Source organism: Anomaloglossus baeobatrachus, chromosome 10 (genome assembly GCF_048569485.1).
Source record: "Anomaloglossus baeobatrachus isolate aAnoBae1 chromosome 10, aAnoBae1.hap1, whole genome shotgun sequence".
NCBI lineage: Eukaryota > Metazoa > Chordata > Amphibia > Anura > Aromobatidae > Anomaloglossus > Anomaloglossus baeobatrachus.
In genome coordinates, this window is record NC_134362.1 from 29787372 (window position 1) to 29811257 (window position 23886).

Consider the following 23886-nt stretch of genomic DNA (forward strand, 5'->3'; position numbering starts at 1 on the left):
TAAAAGGAGACGGGAGGAACTAGACCAAGGGAGGAGCTTAAAAGGAGATGGGAGGAACTAGACCAAGGGAGGAGCTTAAAAGGAGATGGGAGGAACTAGACCAAGGGAGGAGCTTAAAAGGAGATGGGAGGAACTAGACCAAGGGAGGAGCTTAAAATGAGGCGGGAGGAACTAGACCAAGGGAGGAGCTTAAAAGGAGACGGGAGGAACACGACCAAGGGAGGAGCTTAAAAGGAGACGGGAGGAACTAGACCAAGGGAGGAGCTTAAAAGGAGATGGGAGGAACTAGACCAAGGGAGGAGCTTAAAAGGAGACGGGAGGAAATAGACCAAGGGAGGAGCTTAAAAGGAGACGGGAGGAACACGACCAAGGGAGGAGCTTAAAAGGAGACGGGAGGAACACGACCAAGGGAGGAGCTTAAAAGGAGACGGGAGGAACACGACCAAGGGAGGAGCTTAAAAGGAGATGGGAGGAACTAGACCAAGGGAGGAGCTTAAAAGCACAGGAGGAACAAGATGAACGGAGGAGCTTAAAAGGAGATGGGAGGAACACGACCAAGGGAGGAGCTTAAAAGGAGACGGGAGGAACACGACCAAGGGAGGAGCTTAAAAGGAGACGGGAGGAACTAGACCAAGGGAGGAGCTTAAAAGGAGATGGGAGGAACTAGACCAAGGGAGGAGCTTAAAAGGAAATGGGAAGAACTAGACCAAGGGAGGAGCTTAAAAGGAGACGGGAGGAACAAGACCAAGGGAGGAGCTTAAAAGGAGATGGGAAGAACAAGACATAGGGAGGAGCTTAAATGGAGATGGGAACAAGACAAAGGGAGGAGCTGGAGTGATTCAAAGAACAGAACATGAAAGGGGAGGAGCTAAAAACAGATGGAAAAAACGAGACATGAAACAGGGGGACTTTAAAAGGGATGGGTGGAACAGGAAATGAAAGGGGAAGACGTTTGGGGAGAAAGGAACATGTCTTAAAAGAATAGGGAGGAGCTTGAAATTGGAAGAGGGGAGGACCAGGCTAAAGCAGAGGAGAGGAGAGTGAGAGCATGTGTTGTGCGCAGCACCGTCGCACCCTAGTGCTTGTTTTGCACTGGAGCGGTGCATTGAATGCCCATCATACATGGTATTACTGGTGTGCAGCCATATAGTGACCCAGCTTTACGTCTTGGTAATGGGATGTTACAGCGTGTCCCCTGTGTAGCAATAGGCGCTGTCATTAGGAGTCAGTCACTAAGTTACAGTGCAGATTGCATTGTGTCACATTGGTAAATGCTCCATGGCACAGACGCCAGGCCCTCTCCTCACCAGGCAGCGACACTCCTGGCAGCTGTACGTCCACTTGTCTCCGCTGTGGTAGAGCCGGCGTCCGTTTTGATCCAGGCATTGGCTGGTGACCCGGGTGTCACACTCTGGGCAGCAGAACAGATCAACGCTCGGGTTCTGGCAATCGCAGGCCGTCCTTCGGCAAAAGATTTTCCCATCCTGTCAGGGAAAGAGAACAGAAAGGCAGAATGGTGAGTTCTGCTCTGAGGATAGAAGTAGGAAACAAGTGTCCACCAAGTTGGGAGGATTCCCCCTGTAAGACAAAACTTTGTAAAGCTCTTAATTTACCAGCATTTATTCTCTAGTCACATCTAAATCTGCATCTAGAATTCTGTGATTCCCGGCATAAACCCCTACATCACGGCCGATACATGGCAGCAGAACACGCGGTAAACTCACAGGAAGAAGCCCTAAAGGAGAACGATTGTAAGAAATGTCTTAACCCGGTGCAATTCATGTTGTTCTCCTGAATCCGGAGCGATTTTTCTTATTCCCGACCCTCTCCATTATTGAGACATACCCCCTTGTCTCTGTATAAAAATCTCAATTTGTTAGCGAAGTGGGTGTCTCCTTGATTGCCACGCCCAGTTGGACATTTTGCACTTAGCTGAAATGCTTCAAGGAAACCCAAAACCCTAACCCCATACTGCTCTATGGACGCATTGGTAGAGAAATTCTCCAGAGATGATCAAGGGATCCCCCACTACTGCTATACAGCTGCACTGTGAGTCTGAGTATATTTCATGGTCGGTTTGCACCTGTTCACATTTGTCTGGTAGGAAGCGCCGTCAGTTTTTTTCATTATTATCTGATTGTGGGTAAATCAGGGGAATTGCACCCATAAAAATAGTCATAAAGCTTTTCCCTAAATATAGGTTAACAGAAGCGGGGTGGGGTAGGAAGCGGAGTGTCACACAATGTCTGGCTCAAAACTCGCCAAGTGTCAGGACTACATCTGACGCTGATCACAAAGCAGAATCAGATGCTCCACATGATGCTGCTTTTAAATTGCACAGACTGGCTCGGGCATCGACCAGCTGTGCTCTTTAGTAATCAGACTTGAAAGAGTTAATGTCTGCTAGCCTGTGGATTACTGCTTGAGCCACATGTTGCAGGAGACCGAGTTGTAGTGTCAGCGTCCATGCCAACTTGCCGTGGGTTGCCTTCTTCTCCACAGCTCCTCGGTCGCTCTTGTGCTCATCTACCTCTCTTCCTGGGGCCTGTGCAAACCGCACAGGCTCCTCAGGAATGCGCTTAGGGCACACGCACACCAGCCCTCCTATGGCTGAGAGGCACTATGTATCATAGGCATCCTTCCATTAGGGGAGGTGCCTGTGCAACATCCTAAGTTAGGCTACCAGTCTGCTAGCTAGTTGACAGGTCCCATTATCCCTGTGTCCGTCACCTGTACATATCTGTCCTTTGACGTGCCCACCATACCTGTCAGTCTCAGTCATCCCGTCTGTATCTGCCTGCTCCTGTGACCATATTAGAGTCCATCAGCTGCCACAACCCCGGTCAGTGCCCATGGAGTGGTACCTGCCGTCCGCCTCACGGTAGTGGCTTAGTTAACCCTCTTCTACTAAAGAGTAAGCCCAGCCCCCTATGCTCCAGTAGGTCCTTTAACCCCACTCATTGCCCCTACAGTGGCCGTGAGCATTACACCTATCAGTCGCTTCCTCCCTTTTTAAGATGGTGGAGCCTATTCTCCCATGCCGATAATAGCTTTATGCGATCTCGGTACATGTGCTTTGATATCCCGTTGCTGGTGAACTTCTGTGTGCTGTTTATATTGTGGGAATATTCTTGTTTGATTATTTCCTCCCTTCCTTTAGTTTCCTCCGGATCACACTTAGTCTGTACCTCTGTGAGTTTGAGTTTTGGCTGCCCCCTATCTTTGTGTGGTTAATCAACCCTGTCCTGACCCTCTCCTGGGTTGATGGAGGGGGGCCATGAGACACGGGTTGTCCAGATGCTAGGGTAAGGAAGGCGGCCCAAACATAATCACCTTCAGATGTACCTTTGGGATAAGGGTCAGCGAAGGTTCCCCTAGGCTGAGGGCCAATTTAGGCACTCCTGTCCCTAGTTATCCCGCAACACCCCATGACACAGCATCCACCTTTATATGGATTTTGTCTTCCGTATGTGGCACCCCTGAGGCTCTGGTTGCCACAGGGTACTGCGCCTCCATTAAGGTGCGGTATTTATCTAAGGTAAGGAAGGGGTTATTCACCGGTCACATTCACACACTACATACAGCTTAGGAGCCTTCACAGAGGGTGGGATGGCTCAGGGTAGGCAGGGGGTGGTCATAACGGTCATGGGTCTTCCCAGTCACTGAAGCCAGCCAGTGGGGGGCAGGTTCCACCTGGGGTAGAAATAGGCGCAACACACTCACATCAAAAACGGACCCTTCAGGACCATAGTTCTGGTAAACTTAGACTTTACTGGGCTCGGGGCTTGGAGCAAGAGCTCAGCCGGGGTACCTAACTGCGGAGGGAGACACCCTAGAAAAGGACTCTCACTCCTCTCTCCAAACACCGGTGGTCACCCTTTACCGGATCTGGGATTGATCTGAGCCCATCACGGCAGTGACCAGTGTAACCGGCCTGGCGGCTGAAGTTGTGAGTAAACTGCACCCTGAACCCGCAGAGACTGTTGGCTCGTCCTTACCGGCACCGCCACCCAGCGCATAGGCGCCAACGGCCATTACCCAACTCTCTTCATCCACCCTGTGCCCACTCCACTTGTGGGGAGCGATACCATCCCGGCTGTTTTAACACCTGCCCCAGAGAGGAACCCTGCAGCGGCGGCTACTACTGGCCGCAAACCACAGGTGGTGTCACAACAAACTCCACCACCATTAACTGTACGCCTCGGGGCAACAGAACCGGGCAAGGCCACCCCGTGACAACGCCTGACCCGACCCGCAACAGCCCGGCGACGAGTAGGTTAACCACCTGCCCCGTGGGGCGCTACACGTACATAATGACATTTTCGTTCTATCATCTCGCCCTTATTTCTTGTAGCAAATTAATTGCAAATTGAGAAATATAGGACTATGATAATCCTCCTCCAAAAAATGGGGCCGCTCCGGCTCCTGGAAGGGAAAACTGGATAATAAGCCTCTTCCTTCCTTTGAGGTGCGGCGTTTTAAAGAACGCTCTGATAATCCGCTCCTTATTCAATCAATTAATACTTTGAAGATTTTACCCCCGAAACTTGGATTTTTTTTTTTCTCCATTATCCGCTGGAAAAAAATAGGAATAAAAAAAAAAAAGAAATAAAAAAAAAAAAAAGATTGTATTTGGAATAAACTCCAGGGCAAATCGAGAGTGAACCAATTTCACATCTCATCAATTATGTGAATGAAATCTTTAAGTAGCTGCCTGCTCCTCAGACCTGTCACCGCGATACTTAGCCACACACTGTCTCTGGAATAAGAGCGAAGGAAATCATTTTCCATACGCCCGGGCGGTGCAGGTGGCCCCGTACCAATTTAAAAAAAGGAACACTTCATTAAAAAGCTTCGCAGACAGCTGTCACCGGAGCGCGGAACAGCACAAGTCAGCGCCTCTTAAATATCACTCTTTATGCCCCAATTTCCTGGATGGAGGACGCAGATAGATATCACACAACGCGCGGTCGCCTGCCTTTACGACTTGGATTTGTAGACTTGGGGCTTGAAGAAGGATTGACTCGAGGGTCCAGAGACACCCAGGCATCCGTCCACTAACTCTTATCCACTCAATATTGGAGTCCACTACCATCTTACAAAATTAAAGGGAACCTGTTAGGACAATTTCTGGTGGTCTGGTTGTATAGGTCTTAAGCGGGCTTTACATGCTACAGCGATCTAGTTGGGGTCACGGATTTTGTGAGCACATCCGGCCGCTGTAGCGATCTCGTTGTGTGTGACTCCTAGGAGCAATTTTGGATCGTTGCAAAAACGTCCAAAATCACTCTTTGTTGACATGGGGGTCCATTCTCAAATATCGCTGCTGTCGCGCGGGCGAAGTTGATCCTCGTCCCTGCGGCAGCACACATCGCTACGTGTGACGCCGCAGGAACGAGGAACCTCTCCTTACCTGCCACACGCCAGCAATGAGGAAGGAAGGAGGTGGGTGGGATGTTCGTCCCACTCATCTCCGCCCCTCCGCTTTGATTGGCTGGCCGCTTAGTGACGTCACTGTGATGCCGAACGTCGATTGTTCGGCAGTCACAGCGACGACGACGACCAGGTAAGTGCATGTGACGCTGCCGTAGCGATAATGTTCGCTGCAGCAGCGATCACCAAATATCGGCATAATGATAGGGGCGGGTGCTATCACGCTCGCCATCGCTAGCATCGACTAGCGATGTTGCAGCGTGTAAAGCCCGCTTAAGTGCAAGAATAAAAGTGACACCTGACTTGTAATCCAATGTGCCAGAACTGAGAAATCGAGCTTTGAAGCCCCATGTAAATTTACTTGGAAGTGCATAGGGACATGTAGCTGAACTCAGAGTGCACTAACACGCACTCATTTGCCTGTAGCTTCAAAGCTTGATTTTTTTCAGTTCTGGCACATCAGTTGAGACTTGTGCCTGTGTGTGAGGTACTGTGATGTGGTATCTGAGCGAGCAAGCCACAGGAGTACTTTAAAATTGCCAAAAAAACTATTTAAAGACATTGCTGCCAAGAAGGAAACCGAGAGATGGGTTGAAACCAGCATAATCGGAGATTATAGCTAAGTGAAGGAACTGCTGCTGAGGTAATTGCCAGCAGAATGTCACAAAAATCCCAGCTATTGATGACTACCTTTTGTTTAAGTTTTCTTGTAAAACTGGTAAAACCGTCAATCAAGTTGCCCCCTTCACACATCCGTATGAAAGCATGTCCGTGTGGCACGGTCCATTTTGACCATCCGAGTTTATTTTTATCAACTGTGTGTATGTTATTAAAACGTGTCATCCATGTGCCACCCATGTTTTTCTGGTATGGATATAGAAAACAAAATTACAAAGCTTCTCCTATGCTTTCAAATTTAAATGCCTTTTTTTACGGCAGCACGGATGGATGACAAGTCTATGGATCCGTGTACTGTACATGTTTGCATGGATCCATAGATTTGTATTGGCCCTTGTCATCCGGGCTGCCGGCAAAAAATGGACGCGTCTCCATGTGGTTCACAAAGTGTGAAAACATGGACCATGCGTTATATTGGGTACATATGACATGCGCGAAAAAAAAGCTACATATACCAGAAACACTGACCTGTGAAGGAGGCCAAAGACTGAAGGTTGCTCGCTCCTTGTGCGTAAAGTGATTAACTCCATGATATTATGTATTTAAAGGGGCACATCGCTATCCGCAATTAGCCTTACAAACTGACCTGACATTTCAATGGCGGAAGTCCAAGAGCGGAAAGGCGCAATACACATTATAATAACGTCAGCTAAACCCGGCGCTAAGACTAACTGGTTTATCTGTTGGTCTAATGTGTCCGGAGGACACCGGCTGAATCATCACCGGGGAAGATGGAAGATGTCCATTGTGCCTGGCCGATTGTGGACTGCCGATTGTATTGTTCTCCTGGAGATAAGCCACCGGCTGACTTGTATTCATAGGGAATACAGAAGATCTCGGCCAAACTATGTCTCCGGTGTATGGGATGCAGCGTTCGGACAACACCCATCTAGTGTGTATGGCCACTTTATCTGGCAGGTTGATTAACCCATTGTATTAAATGATGATTGGATTTTGCAAGACAAGAGAAAAAGATATGCTAATGCTTAAAGTGTTGCATAAAGGGTAAATAAATGCTTTAAAGTGTATCTGTCCAGGGGCTTAACGATCGCAGTCGCAGAGATTGCGACCAGACCCAGGTGTGCAGGGGCCCGTGGACCCCAGCAACTGCTTCAGCTGAATGTGGGTCCCTGCACTGCGATGTGGTGGCCACCAATGAAGGCTATGAAAATTCACTTGTCCCCTGGCCCATAATTCTGGACATGGGAAGAAGTGAATATTCTGACACAGCTGACAGCACTGTACGTGGGCATGCATGACAGTGACGTCATGCGCTGCACCGCTTACATGCCGGTCAGTTGCCAGCGACGGAGGACGACACCGGTGGAGTGACTGGAAGGTGATTGTAATAATTTTGTTTGTTGTTTTGTTTTTTTACTGATGGCAGCATGGTGGGGGATCATAATTACCAGGATGCAGACATATACCAGGATTGGGCTATATACCAGGATGCGGACATGATTGGGATATATACCAGGATGCTGCCAGGATGTGGACATGATTGGGACATATATCAGGATGCGGCCAGGATGGGGAAATATACCAGGATGCGGACATGATTGGGATATATACCAGGATGCGGCCAGGATGGGGACATATACCAGGATGCGGCCAGGATGTGGAAATATACCAGGATGTGGACATGATTGGGACATATACCAGGATGCGGCCAGGATGGGGCTATATACCAGGATGTGAACATGATTGGGACATTATACCAGGATGGGGACATGATGGGGCTATATACCAGGATGAGGGCTATATCCTCCATCGGACTCTAGTTAAGCCATTGTATCTGTTTTAATTTTTATTTCCTAAATCAATATTACACATGAAAATAAACAACTTTGTAATATATCTTATCAGACAAATCTGCTTCTTTCTCTGCCAGACCTGATAAGTCATTATCAAAATTTCCAATTCCGGCAGAGAAAGAAGCAGATTTGTCTGATAAGATATATTACAAAGTTGTTTATTTTCATGCGTATTATCTATTTATTAAATAAAAAGTAAAACGATGGTTACGCTTTAACTCTCTGAGCTCGCTCTTTTGGCTTCGGCCATTAGAGTCTATGGGAGTGTTTAGTGAATATGCTGGGAAATTAGATACGTCTGAATATCAATGATCAGTCCGGCTGGATCTTACCCATTGGGCTGTGATACTTTCTGCCAGTCACTGATGACGCTCTGTTCTGCAGCCGGCGATGGCTGATCATCTCTCACCGTAACGAGCCGCTCTCCATGCGATGGCGTAAACGCAGCCGGGCTCCGGTTCTGCCGCATAAGCACAATCCTGACTATATGAACATTCACATAGGGATTAATTATTTTGCAATCGTCTCTCCAGGTGCCGGGTTCACTGTAAAGACTTGTACGAGTCTATATATGAACCAGTGACTAATGACTGTGTTCAGCCGGAGGCTTATTATCTGCAGGCAGACTACAAATCTCAGCATGCCGCTCCCGTACAGGGGCTGTGATACTCCCATTGTGTGCACACACCGGTCAGATGAGATTCGTATCAGTTGGGAGCGTCGTTCTGCACAGCTGCTAATATCTGAATGCATTCTCTAGGGCTTAATTAGGGCCCGTTCTGGGGCGAGCCCGCTGGGGGGAGCTGGTTTTGCCAGAATATAATTTTAATCATAAAATATTCCTTGCATGCAGCCCTCACTATAGTGACCGAACCGTGAAAACTGGAGACATGGAGAGCACCACTGTGAAGATCCCCTATAATGCAAACGATCCCTAGGAGAGTTACTATTGGCCGTTACTGTGTCATGTGACTAGATTTGTCCATCAGCGGCCACAATAACAATTCCAGCAGCATTAGAAGCCAGTGCACACTGTGTCATGTGCAGTCCTCCCCTCAGTGATATAATGACATTCTGATGGACTTGCAACTAACTTGCCCATCACTAGGGGGAGCACACTGTATACACTGTATACGGATCTACATCTGTACACAGTCCTCCCCTCAGCAGCATAATGACATTCTGATGGATTTCTGTCCTGCCCACCACTAGGGGGAGCACACTGTATACACTGTATACGGATCTACATCTGTACACAGTCCTCCCCTCAGCAGCATAATGACATTCTGATGGATTTCTGTCCTGCCCACCACTAGAGGGAGCATACTGTATACACTGTATATGGATCTACATCTGTACACAGTCCTCCCCTCAGCGGTATAATGACATTCTGATGGATTTCTGTCCTGCCCACCACTAGGGGGAGCACACTGTATACACTGTATATGGAGCTACATCTGTACACAGTCCTCCCCTCAGCAGCATAATGACATTCTGATGGATTTCTGTCCTGCCCACCACTAGAGGGAGCACACTGTATACACTGTATATGGATCTACATCTGTACACAGTCCTCCCCTCAGCAGCATAATGACATTCTGATGGATTTCTGTCCTGCCCACCACTAGGGGGAGCACACTGTATACACTGTATACACTGTATATGGAGCTACATCTGTACACAGTCCTCCCCTCAGCAGCATAATGACATTCTGATGGATTTCTGTCCTGCCCACCACTAGAGGGAGCATACTGTATACACTGTATACGGATCCACATCTGTACACAGTCCTCCCCTCAGTGGCATAATGACATTCTGATGGATTTCTGTCCTGCCCACCACTAGAGGGAGCACACTGTATACACTGTATACACTGTATATGGAGCTACATCTGTACACAGTCCTCCCCTCAGCGGTATAATGACATTCTGATGGATTTTTTTCTTGCCCACCACTAGGGGGAGCACACTGTATACACTGTATATGGAGCTACATCTGTACACAGTCCTCCCCTCAGCGGTACAATGACATTCTTATGGATTTCTTTCTTGCCCACCACTAGAGGGAGCACACTGTATACACTGTATACACTGTATATGGAGCTACATCTGTACACAGTCCTCCCCTCAGCGGTATAATGACATTCTGATGGATTTCTGTCCTGCCCACCACTAGGGGGAGCACACTGTATACACTGAATATGGATCTACATCTGTACACAGTCCTCCCCTCAGCGGTATAATGACATTCTGATGGATTTCTGTCCTGCCCACCACTAGGGGGAGCACACTGTATACGGATCTACATCTGTATGTAGTCCTCCTCTTAGTGGTCTAATGACATTCTGATGGATTTCTTTCTTGCCCACCACTAGGGGGAGCACACTGTGTGCGGATCTACATCTGTACACAGTCCTCCCCTCAGCGGTACAATGACATTCTGATGGATTTTTTTCTTGCCCACCACTAGAGGGAGCACACTGTATACACTGTATACACTGTATATGGATCTACATCTGTACACAGTCCTCCCCTCAGCGGTATAATGACATTCTGATGGATTTCTGTCCTGCCCACCACTAGGGGGAGCACACTGTATACACTGTATATGGAGCTACATCTGTACACAGTCCTCCCCTCAGCAGCATAATGACATTCTGATGGATTTCTGTCCTGCCCACCACTAGAGGGAGCATACTGTATACACTGTATATGGATCTACATCTGTACACAGTCCTCCCCTCAGCAGCATAATGACATTCTGATGGATTTCTGTCCTGCCCACCACTAGGGGGAGCACACTGTATACACTGTATACACTGTATATGGAGCTACATCTGTACACAGTCCTCCCCTCAGCAGCATAATGACATTCTGATGGATTTCTGTCCTGCCCACCACTAGAGGGAGCATACTGTATACACTGTATACGGATCCACATCTGTACACAGTCCTCCCCTCAGTGGCATAATGACATTCTGATGGATTTCTGTCCTGCCCACCACTAGAGGGAGCACACTGTATACACTGTATACACTGTATATGGAGCTACATCTGTACACAGTCCTCCCCTCAGCGGTATAATGACATTCTGATGGATTTTTTTCTTGCCCACCACTAGGGGGAGCACACTGTATACACTGTATATGGAGCTACATCTGTACACAGTCCTCCCCTCAGCGGTACAATGACATTCTTATGGATTTCTTTCTTGCCCACCACTAGAGGGAGCACACTGTATACACTGTATATGGAGCTACATCTGTACACAGTCCTCCCCTCAGCGGTATAATGACATTCTGATGGATTTCTGTCCTGCCCACCACTAGGGGGAGCACACTGTATACGGATCTACATCTGTATGTAGTCCTCCTCTTAGTGGTCTAATGACATTCTGATGGATTTCTTTCTTGCCCACCACTAGGGGGAGCACACTGTGTGCGGATCTACATCTGTACACAGTCCTCCCCTCAGCGGTACAATGACATTCTGATGGATTTTTTTCTTGCCCACCACTAGAGGGAGCACACTGTATACACTGTAAACGGATCCACATCTATACGTAGTCCTAATCTCAGCGGTATAATGACATTCTGATGGATTTCTGTCCTGCCCACCACTAGAGGGAGCACACTGTATACACTGTATATGGAGCTACATCTGTACACAGTCTTCCCCCCTCAGCGGCATAATGACATTCTGATGGATTTCTTTCTTGCCCACCACTAGAGGGAGCACACTGTATACGGATCTACATCTGTACACAGTCCTCCTCTCAGCGGTATAATGACATTCTGATGGATTTCTGTCCTGCCCACCACTAGGGGGGGCACACTGTATACAGAACTACAGCTGTATATAGTCCTCCTCTCACTGGTATAATGATATTCTGATGAATGTCTGTCCTGCCCACCACTAGGGGGAGCATACTGTATATGGAACTAGATCTGTGTGCAGTGCTCCCCCTAGTGGTCTGTAAAATGCAACAGCATTAGTACTAGCTTTTCCTCCCATGCAGAGTCAGGGCCAGCACCCAGTTTTCCATTGGCGAAATTCATCCTACAAATACAGCAGCTGTGCGGCTGAACCTCCTCCATATACAGCATGGGTGCCGATCGTATTATACAGCCAGCACCCGAGTCTAACCGCTGCAAATGGAGGTGGCACCTTAGCTGCCGCTGTTAACATAATCGTAGGGTGTGTATGGCATTTTATAGTGCCCGGGGGCCTATTGAAGGCTCCCAGCTCTGCAATGTTTGTACACTCATGAAGGCCAGCCTGTGACTGGGCTTCATAAGAGATTGGTAATTTTGCACTATAGTGCGATATCAAAATGATCCTGCGTGCAAAGGTCCAAGCAAAACGTTTACTTTTTTTTTTTTTTTTTTTTTTAATATCACACCTCTTTAAAATCTCATAATTTATATAAAATCTGAAAAATGCATTTATATTTGATATCGCTGTGTGCACACACGGAAGAACTATCAACAATAATCCTATACAGTGAATGCCAAAAAGAAGAAAAAAAGAAAAGTTGTGACTCTTCTTGGTCACTTTGTGTCTTCAATGGAATAAAAAGATCAGAAAGTCGAATGGAAAGGATAAAGAAATAAAAATAAACAAGCCCTGGAAGAAGACAGCCTCTTGGAAGGAAAGAATGGAAAATTAAAATGGATGAGGAGTCTACTGGGGCTCTGTTAACCAATGGTCGGTATATACTCAATTGTTGCCCGTGTGCCCTGTCTCTGTCCTGCGCATGTCTCTATCCTGCGCGTGCCTTCATCCTGCACATGCCATTACCGTGCATATGCCTTTACCGTGCGTATGCCTTTACCGTGCGTATGCCTTTACCGTGCGTATGCCTTTACCGTGCGTATGCCTTTACCGTGCGTATGCCTTTACCGTGCGTATGCCTTTACCGTGCGTATGCCTTCATCCTGCGTATGCCTTTACCGTGCGTATGCCTTTACCGTGCGTATGCCTTTACCGTGCGTATGCCTTTACCGTGCGTATGCCTTTACCGTGCGTATGCCTTTACCGTGCGTATGCCTTTACCGTGCGTATGCCTTTACCGTGCGTATGCCTTTACCGTGCGTATGCCTTTACCGTGCGTATGCCTTCATCCTGCGTATGCCTTTACCGTGCGTATGCCATTACCGTGCGTATGCCTTTATCGTGCGTACGCCTTCATCCTGCACGTGCCTTTACCGTGCGTATGCCTTTACCGTGCGTATGCCTTTACCGTGCGTATGCCTTCATCCTGCGTATGCCTTTATCGTGCGTATGCCTTCACCGTGCGTATGCCTTCACCGTGCGTATGCCTTCACCGTGCGTATGCCTTCACCGTGCGTATGCCTTCACCGTGCGTATGCCTTCACCCTGCGTATGCCTTCACCCTGCGTATGCCTTCACCCTGCGTATGCCTTTACCCTGCGTATGCCTTTACCGTGCATATGCCTCCATCGTGCGCATGCCTCCATCATGCGCATGCCTCCATCGTGCGCATGCCTCCATCCTGCGTATGCCTTTACCGTGCGTATGCCTTAACCGTGTGTATGCCTCCATCGTGCATATGCCTTTACAGTGCGTATGCCTTTACAGTGCGTATGCCTTTACAGTGCGTATGCCTTTACAGTGCGTATGCCTTCATCCTGCGTATGCCTCCATCGTACGCATGCCTTCATCGTGGGCATGCCTTCATCGTGCGCATGCCTTCATCCTGCGCATGCCTCCATCGTGCGTATGCCTTCATCGTGCGCATGCCTTCATCATGCGCATGCCTCCATCGTGCGCATGCCTCCATCCTGCGTATGCCTTTACCGTGCGTATGCCTTAACCGTGTGTATGCCTCCATCGTGCATATGCCTTTACAGTGCGTATGCCTTTACAGTGCGTATGCCTTTACAGTGCGTATGCCTTCATCCTGCGTATGCCTCCATCGTACGCATGCCTTCATCGTGGGCATGCCTTCATCGTGCGCATGCCTTCATCCTGCGCATGCCTCCATCGTGCGTATGCCTTCATCCTGCGCATGCCTCCATCGTGCGCATGCCTTCATCGTGCGCATGCCTTCATCGTGTGTATGCCTTCATCCTGCGTATTCCTCTCTCCACTTTCTCAGGCCGCGATACATTACCATCTCCATTTTCTTAATTATCCAGCCGGATGTCAAAGTCGTTATTATGAGTTTCTCTGCAGGACGTCTGCGTTATCTTGATTGCATTTACGATAAACCTGACGCGTTTCGGCCAATCAATTCCGGCCGCGTCCTGAACTGTAAAACATCCCGACCGCCGCCCGTCGTCCTGACACACGTGGCATATGCCGCGCTGTCTACCTGCAGATGGCTGGGTTGAATAAGGTCAATATCCCCGCAGTCATTACCGCCGCGTTCCCTCAATTCTCAGCGCTTTCAATTACTCTCATCTCCAATATTCACAGCTATAATGATGGTGACGGTATTACTCGCCATTACCCTGACGGCCGCAGCGACAGGTGCAAAGCCCTCATCCCCCGGCTAATAACCAGCAAAATATTAACACTCTTCTCCATAAAAACTCACAAAAAAAAATAAAAATCTGATTAACCGCTAAACACCGGGCGGCAGAAAGGAATCATTTAACACAACTGAGTGCATTTGGAGGGCGAGACACGGCTGCTCGTGGCTGGTTGTGTTGTTTTCCTCTTCTAGTGATGGGATGTGGGCATAAAACGCGTCGTGTAATTTATTTATGAAGTTTAAATTGCCGGGTGAACATGGATAAGAAGGAGCCGTAAATTATAAGGGTGATTACAAACGACTCGCTCATTGATTCCCAACTGCTAGGCGCTCAATCATTATTAATACCGCCACCAGTCCTCCCTACAAATGCTGGCAGTGGCGGCCCGTCTCCTGTGCAATCATACAGCGTGCCGAGCCGACGCTTCTACACCAGGACGACTTAGGCTGCTTTCACACATCCGGTTTTTGCTGTGCTGCACAATACGGTGCGCTGCAGAAAAAACGCAACCATTTTTTTTTTGCCGCTGTGACGACATGGACACCCAATGCCTCTCATGGGTTAAAGTTTCTTAACATTCAGCCAGACGTATTGTTCTATTGTGTATTACTTCATGTTTGCTTAGCTATTGTTTCTCCAGACCCTTGCAGTGACCATTGTAATGTAGTTGTGTATTGCTAATATAATTACCTTAGTAGCCATTGTCTAGTCGGTGACTTGCAGACTACATGTAGATATCCTCAGTCTTTCTGTAGACATCATTTGGATGAACATTGTCCATGCAGCTTGAGATTCATCCAATGGGAGAGGCGATCTTGTCCAACCAATTGATGAGGACGCAGTGTATCCAAGTGGAAGGCTGTGGCTATAAAAGGGATTTCTTTAAGCCACCAGGTGGTTGTTGATGGATGCTGATGGATCCAGTCTAAGCTCTTAGGAGCTGACTAGAGGATCAGGATATCTTATGGCTTCAATCTAGGGACTCCGGTTCCGGTTGGAGACCATATCCACAAGTCTAGGGATTTCGACTCCGGCTGCCAGGATTGTAACATCATACCAGGACTACCTAAGGAGGACACTCAGGTTGGGACAGTTCAGTAACCTGCTACAGACTTTGCAGACCTCAGCCAGCTTCCTAAATCTGGCATTATTCCTTTCTCGGTGGGTGCCCGCCGAAAGCGGGGTGCTGCTGGATTGGAGTAAATAGCCCTGGGACCTCTGAGGCACGGACATTCTAATCCCTGGTGAGCCAGCGGAAGGGTGAGACTCTGTTGCCTGTTACATTTGTGTGTTTTGCTGGTTATGTGTTATGTGTCGTTAATTGTTTGGGGATCCAATAAAGTCTAATTATTGTGGTTCCCTCACCCTGTGTTGTCTGAGTAGTGTTACGCCCACGGTTAAGGAGGCCGGCGTTCAGTTGGGATGAGCCTTGAGCCACGCTGTCTTTCTAAAGGCGGCGGGTTTTAGTGGACAAGAGCACCCACTGAGCCCCGTGTCTCCACAGCCGCCGGTTGCGTTTTTTCCCGCATAGACTTGCAGTAACGCCGTATTGTGCCACATGGCCTTGCATTGCGTCCGTTTTTGCCAGATGCGGCATATTTAGCCCATGCGGTGGCCGGATGGAACGTTGCCTGGCACGTTTTTAATGTGCGGCGAAGAAAACGCATTGCGATGGATCCGGCGTGATGCGGCGCGATTCACAATGCAAGCCTATGGATGCCGGATGCGGCGTCCTGCGGCAAAACCCGCATCCGGCCGCCGGATGCGTTTTTTTGTACTGCGCATGCTCAGTATCAAGCCGCATCCGTCAAAAACCGGACGGGCCGCATGGAAAAACTTATGCAACGGATCCAGTTTTTGAGCCGGATTGTGCCGCTCAGCACAAACTGGATGTGTGAAAGCAGCCTTAAAGGGCTTTCATCCAAATCCAACACCACGGGATCAGTTTAGGCCATAGTAATAAGTTTTATGTTCACGTTCCGGCACATTTCTGGAACATTCCGGGCAAAACCGTCTAAAATAAAAAAAAAAAAAAAAGAACTGAATACGTCACCCACAACTAACTCATAGCGGCTTTCATCCCCTCCCCCACTTCCCAAAAAACGACGATTTTGTAAAAGTTTGCCAAAACTGTTTTTAAAAGTTGGAGAAGCAGCCGATCAGAGATCAGCTTTATTTTTTTAACCAGCTCTGGATAAATAAAAATAACATCCTGATTGGTTGATAAAACTTACAAAAAGTTTCCCTTTTCGAGAACTTTGATAAGAGACTTAATGTAACGGTGTCATAGAGGCGTCAAGCCTGAGAGCGGCACAAGGATTTTTCTATTTGGCAATCACTTGCCAGCTCGCATTTGGTATAGCGCATTGTATTACATCAATATGTCTTGATAGAGCAAAGCTGCAGTACCCAAGAATGGCCACTACACAGAGCATGGCGCTGTGGTGTCCCGCCTCTGGAGAAAACAATCAGCTGATCGGTGGTGGTCCAACACCTGGCGCCTCATATTGGGGACCTGAGGCGCTAGAATCCCTCCCCATAGATATGCACTGTACTATTAAAGGGGGTGTCCAGTTAAACATACTTTAAGAGTAAGTGTAAATTTAATTTTTATTTCATAAATCAATCATACACATGAAAGTAAGCAATTTGTAATATTTCTTATCAGAGAAATCTGCTTCTTTCTCTGCCAGAATTGATCAGCCATTATCAAAATGTTCAATTCTGAGGTAAAATCTGAATTCAGTGAAGACTTTCCAATAATGAGATAGGAGATGTCAGTTGGTGCTGATAAGATTCTATGATGGGAGGAGCTATAGGCAGGGGGAGGAACAAGAGGCAGAGCTCCACCCCCTCTTCTATGTAGGCGATGGCAGTTGGTGCTGATGAGTCGAGCTAGAGGCAGAGCTCCGCCCCTCTTCTATATAGGAGTTGGCAGTTGGTGCTGATGAGATTCTATGATGGGAGGAGCAAGAGGCAGAGCTCCGCCTCCTCTTCTATGCACATAGAATCTCATCAGCACCAACTGCCGTCTCCTATCTCAGTAATAGGAAAGTCAGATTTGACCTCAGAATTCGAGATGATCCAATCTGCCAAATAATGAGGATTTTACATAGCAATTTTTCACTGCAAATTGAATGTCACTTATGAGGACTCTCCAGATTGAAGAGGGTAAAATGTGCCTGTCCTGCTGCCCCGCAGCACATCATCCAGTCCTTAATAACCTCTTCTTTTCACATTTTCCGGCTCGAACTTCTGGTTCCACCAGGCATATGATTTGACTGATGCGATGCCATTGCCTTAGGCCTTCTTAGCGCCTCTGGAGGGGGATGCACATCTGCGCACAGTGCTGCAGTGCCACACAGTGGAGTCAATAGCCCGTGTTGTCGTGCAGTGGAGTCGTTGGCCCGCAGTGTCGGGCAGTGGAGTTAATAGCCCGTGTTGTCATACAGTGGAGTCGTGGGCCCGTGGTGTCGCGCAGTGGACTCTGCCTGTGGTATCGAGCGGTGGAGTCGTGGGCCTTCTGGCGCCACGCGGTGGAGTCGTGGGCCTTCTGGCATCGCGCGGTGGGCCCGCGGCGTCGCGCGGTGGAGTCGTGGGCCCGCTGTGCCACGCGGTGGAGTCGTGGGCCTTCTGGCGTCGCGCAGTGGAGTCGTGGGCCTGTTCAAGCTGGAAATCCTGGTCAAGAATGAAGACAAAGAATATACCTCTAAGGAAAGGGTAAAAAGAGGTGCAGGCAAAGCACCGTGGCGGCGGCAGCAGCAGAGCAGGGGAATATTATTTTCCCTTCCTCTCTACGGTCCATCCAGACGGCAGCCGCAGATCACCGCCATATTGCTGAATTAAATTGCATAAAAATTCATATTTTGGCAGTTACAAAGTTTCTAAGAGAATTCGATTCCACTCCAACAAATTTGCTAATTTCTGCCAGTAATAAGTGTAACTTGGAAGTGTCTGATGTAAACTTCTGGGATATTTTTACCTCTGCCCTCTCCCGGCGTTCCTCGTTCACAGCTGTGTTGTCATCTCCAAAATAGAAAGCTGCATATTAAAGTAATCTGTAAAGTGTCAGCGACGGATGATTCCAGGACGGAGATTTGCTTCTTCTGAAACAGACACCCCCCAAAGTGATGTGCGGATAATGCAGCTGCAGGTGTCGTGCGCTCCGCATTAGCATATCCCATTTACTGTAATTCTGCGGATGATTACAGATGCACATTACAGCCGGAACTGATACAAAGTGGGAAAACGTCAAGGGGTTAAACCCATCACTTACCCAAAAGATGCATCATCCCTTGTGGACTGATGGGGGGTCCGATATCTGTGACCCCACAAATTCTGAGAATGACACAGCCTCATTCATTCTCCATGGGGCTGCCGAAAACGGCTCTTGGCAAGAAAATGAAGAGCGAGGTGGTGCCAATGTGCAACCATCACTTCTTTTGGAAAGCACATTTTAGAGCCCCGTGTTTGGGATTGTGGGGGTCCCAGGGCACGGAATAAACCTTGAAATGATGTGATCCAGAATAAGAAATATGAAATTCCCATCACCTCTAGACAATTTTGGGTTCACTTAATGTCAGCATTCTGTAGGAGCACGAGGTCGCGGAAGAAGTAATGATGGACCTGTAGCACCCCTGAACCCATCAGGGCACTATTAGGTACTGCATCTTGACAAAGATGCAGGGCCTATCTCCAGGGACCTGGAAGACCAGTGCCGATACCAGCAAAACACATAACATCCCCAGTTTCCCATTCCCCATTAGGGAGGGCTGACTAGTCCAGGACCCAATGGATGGCCGCCCAGAGGTGGAGCCAGTCCAGTCCACTAGACGACAACGTGGGAGGGGACAGACAGACAGTACAGAGTCCGGTAGTGACAGTTGAAGGGGATGGATGTGTCTCCAGACGGGGTCGTGTAGCATTGACCTAGGTTGCAAAGGAGAGTGGTTGCCAGGGAGGGTACAGCCAGGTAGCTCTGGAACCAGAGCACCGACGGGGCACAGGGCCCTAGGTCAGGCGACAGCTTCAGGTTACCTGACAAATACCTGCACAGTGAGGGGACCTTCACGGACCTCACTGACCCAAGAATCTGGGGGCACCAGCAGTAAAAATAGAGCCAGGGACCGGAATAGAACACTGACCCTACAGGGTTCGCATTGCCCGCCGTACGGACGAGAGACTGCCGACAGACAGTAAGGGACCTGCCAACGCTCCAGGCCTCCAGGTCACCACACCGGCACTGGGACAAAGGGGACCAAGGGTCTGAAGCAGCCGTCCTCAGCGCCACAGCTCAACACCACCGTGAGTAAACAGAAGTTGCACTGCATCCCCATCGTGTGGTCTTCCTTCTTTCTGCGCCGGATCCCACCATTCACTCCCTGGGGCCCCGGCCCTACTTGCAGAGGGCCTACCACCCAGGCTGCCACCACCATCAGCCCCAGTGGTAACAAACTGTGCAGCGGCGGTTCCATCACCATAACCGCAACTCGCAAGTGGTGTCACAATACAAATTCTTTCAATTCCCCTGTATATAATCCCTTAAAAAGCGTCCTCCAGGGTCACAGAACCAGGCATCGGCCGTTACACAACATCCCCGTATATATACGGCCCGGTACTGAGTACCCCATAGCCCTGGGGCGTGTCAGATCCACATAGGAACGTCTCCCAAAGAAGTAAGGAGCAGATCAGACATTGTTGACCTATCCTAAGGACAAGCCATCAGTGTTAAAGTAGTGGACAACATCTTTAAAGCAACACTCCAGCTGGACTGGTTCTTTAAATGTAGGTCCCTGTCTTATACTCACTTGTCGCCATTTTCATCTTTTTCCTCCAGTGTTTCATGGATGTCACAACTCAATGAAAGTCTATGAAAGCCTCGTTCTGGCTCTCATAGACTTGTATTGAGAGCTTACGACGTAACTTCAGACTTCCGCCAGTCATAGGTTACGGAGACAAGGTGGCATCGTGAAACCGGAGCAGCACAGAAAACGGACGAAACCGCAGGGGGTTAGTATATAATACAGGGGGCAGAAGACTTTAAATTTAAAGGGACACTCCAGCAGAAAAAAACACTGGAATGGTGCTTTAAAAAAAACGTAGTAAACCGCTATAAAGGCTTGGTCAGTAGGATCCAAAACAAGAATAGGATTAAACTTAATGATACAATTGACTGATCTTGATACAATGTTTCCAATGGAAATATGGTATCATTTGGAGCCATTACCCCTCCTGGTTCTGTGAGCGCTCGGACGACCCCTCTTGACATCTCTAATCACTCCACATCTTGTAGCGTTGGAGGTTTCCCCCTTAATCTTTGGTCCTGGGTGGCTGAGATCTCGATACGTGAGCCGCGCGCGCAGTGCCGGAGCCATGGTGCAGCCGCACGTTCCTCCCATTAGTTCTGAGTAGATTGCATTTCAGCAATTACTGTGAGCAAATCCTTCTAGGAGCGGAGGGAAAATGAGCGCTCTCAGGTCTCCCCTCTCCTCCTACCACTCAAGACCTGGAAGAGCTCAAAGGACAGAACATCGAGCGGCTGCAGATGACTGCCGACAGGTCAGAGGCTCAGACACAGGGGCGTCCATACTCACTGATCGGGGGGAAAAGCTGAATTCAGGTTACAAAGTAACAATATCCAATAACAGTGCAGCTGTAGACTCCAAATATTCAGAAAATTCTCTTCCCGTTTTGTGTATACAGCTCCTATGCAGAGTGATGTATTTCCATGGTTACAAATTTCAAACACCTGATGTAGTTTGTTTGTTTACCTTTCAGACATTTGTTTACTATTGCAAAAAAATAAAGGACAGACAAGATTGATACATTTTAATCGTCCTTGATACATTGTATCAAGGTGTTTTTAAAGGGTCATTCCCTTCCCTAAGTAATGTAGGGATTGGCGAGGGTCCATCCGCTGGGACCCACAAGATATTTATTATCCAACTCACAGAGGATTACCTAGATCACCCTAGATACAATTATAGCAAATAGAAATATTCAGTTTCTGCCCATTTTTTTAGCCATTAGACATAAACAAGAAAGTCCATATTCACTGACAGCAAGCAGAGCATGTCTGATAAGAGTAACAGTAAAACTTCACCTAAAAGGAGATCGACATCGTCGCATGATTTATTTTTTTACACTTTGATGCAAGAATTTTGAGCTAAATATCATTTTTTCAATTGGATTACATGCATTTTTTTTTGTTTACCCCCTGCACATTATCAAATGAGTTAACGGAGAATCTGTCAGCGAGCTCTGTCTGATGGGGAGTGTGAAAAAAAAATCATTTTTGCAACTGGATTTCATACATTTTTTTTACCACCTACACATTATCAAATGAGTTAACGAAGAATCTGTCAGCGAGCTCAGTCTGATGGGGAGTGTGAAAAAAAATCATTTTTGCAACTGAATTTCAAACATTTTTTTTGTTTACCACCTACACATTATCGAATATGAGTTAACTGAGAATCTGTCAGCGAGTTCCATATGATGGGGAGTATGAAAAAAAATCATTTTTGCAACTGAATTTCATACATTTATTTTTTTTACCACCTACACATTATCGAATATGAGTTAACTGAGAATCTATCAGCGAGCTCTATCTGATGAGTGTGACAATCCAACAGTGAGACCACTGTGACAGGCCTTTTCTAACTCTTCGGAGCTGACTCATTGCCACAGACCATATCAAAATCCAGAGGAACATTGATCGGATCATCAATCAGCAGAATAGAATAATTCAATTGGTTTCTTTTTATTCTCCTCTCTGCTGATTGATGGCCCCATCAGAATTAATTGGACTTTAATGTGGTCTGTGACAATGAGTCAGCTCAGAAGAGGCCCGTCACAGTGGTCTCACTGATGGATTTTCACACTCCCCATTAGATGGAGCTCGCTGACAGATTCTCAGTTAACTCATTCGATAATGTGTAGGTGGTAAAAAAAAAGAATGTATGAAATCCAATTGCAAAAATGACTTTTCACACTCCCCATTAGATGGAGTGCGCTGACGGATTCTCAGTTAACTCATTTGATAATGTGTAGGTGGTAAAAAAAAAAAGTCTGAAATACAATTGCAAAAATGATTTTTCACACTCCCCATGGGATGTAGCTCACTGATAGATTCTCAGTTAACTCATTCAATAATGTATAGATAGTAAAAAAAAATGTATGGAATCCAATTGCAAAAATTATTTTTCACACTCCCCATGGGATGGAGCTCACTGACAAATTCTCAGTTAACTCGTTTGATAATCTGTAGGTGGTAAAAAGAAAATGTATGAAATCCAATTGCAAAAATGATTTTTCACACTCCCCATCAGATGGAGCTCACTGACAGATTCTCAGTTAACTCATCTTCGATAATGTGCAGGGGTAAAAAAATGTGTGAATTCCAACTGCAAAAATGATTTTTCACACTCCCCATGGGATTGGAGCTCACTGACAGTTTCTCAGTTAACTCATTCGATAATGTATAGATGGTAAAAAAAAAAAATATGTATGGAATCCAATTGCAAAAATTATTTTTCACACTCCCCATGGGATGTAGCTCACTGACAGATTCTCAGTTAACTGATATTCAATAATGTGCAGGGGGTAAAAAAATAAATTGTATGAAATCCAGTGAGCTCACTAATGGATACTCAGTTAACTCATTCTCCAGCCAGCAATGTGCAAAGAGAAATAAAAGCCAAACTGTGCAAAATATTTAGTGACACCCAATTCCAAAAATGTGTTTCAGCCCAAAAATACATTCATTTCACTAAAACAAAATGTTCCAAAAAGTTGATACATATTAGTTAACCAGCCGCCTCCTTGGATTTACCTTGCACGAACATACGGAGCATCGGTCTTCTTTTAGGGTCCAGACTTGGCCGTTGCGTTTCAGTCCTCCTTCGTGAGGACAATCTCCTGTACAGGACGGTCCGGACGGACAAAGACAGTCAAATCCGCCTTCTAAGTTGACGCACGCCGAATCGTTCCAGCACGTGTGCGTCCTTAATGCACATTCATCAATATCTGCAAAAGAAGAAAAAAAGTGTTTGAGAGATTTCATTCAAATGTATCTAATCTCGTTACATTTTATATATTAATATCTAATACAAACCAGTGCAAAATAATGATTGTATATAAGGGGAATCCCGATTATCACCGCTCTCAGGAGCCGCGAGATCTGCTACATTGTTTAGTATCATTTCCCTTCTATTACCATTTGTTGCAAGATCTCACATGTCAGTTTAAAACACGCGTCTGCTTTATCCATCCAAGAAGAGTGAGATTACAAAGCTTCTCCTATGCATTGCAATGTGAGACATGGGTGCCATCCTTGTGCAATACGTAAACAGACCCATTGATTTGTATGGGTTAAAAACAGTCATGTCTCAGTTTGTATCACATGTGGAGGTGTGAAGACCTCCATAGATTATAATGAGGATCCGTGTGAACGTATATCCAGCA

At 47.2% G+C, this 23886-nt stretch overlaps 1 protein-coding gene across 1 annotated transcript in view; it reads right to left on the bottom strand.

Moving 5' to 3' along the window:
- NELL1 (neural EGFL like 1) overlaps window positions 1–23886 on the bottom strand; it is a 784769-nt gene that overhangs the window by 5786 nt on the left and 755097 nt on the right. The window contains exons 18-19 of the mRNA XM_075325359.1: window positions 23255–23448; window positions 1308–1484 (exon numbers count right to left, since the gene is read on the bottom strand). Of these exons, the coding sequence (XP_075181474.1) occupies window positions 1308–1484; window positions 23255–23448 (371 nt within the window). The remainder of the gene's footprint in view (window positions 1–1307; window positions 1485–23254; window positions 23449–23886) is intronic.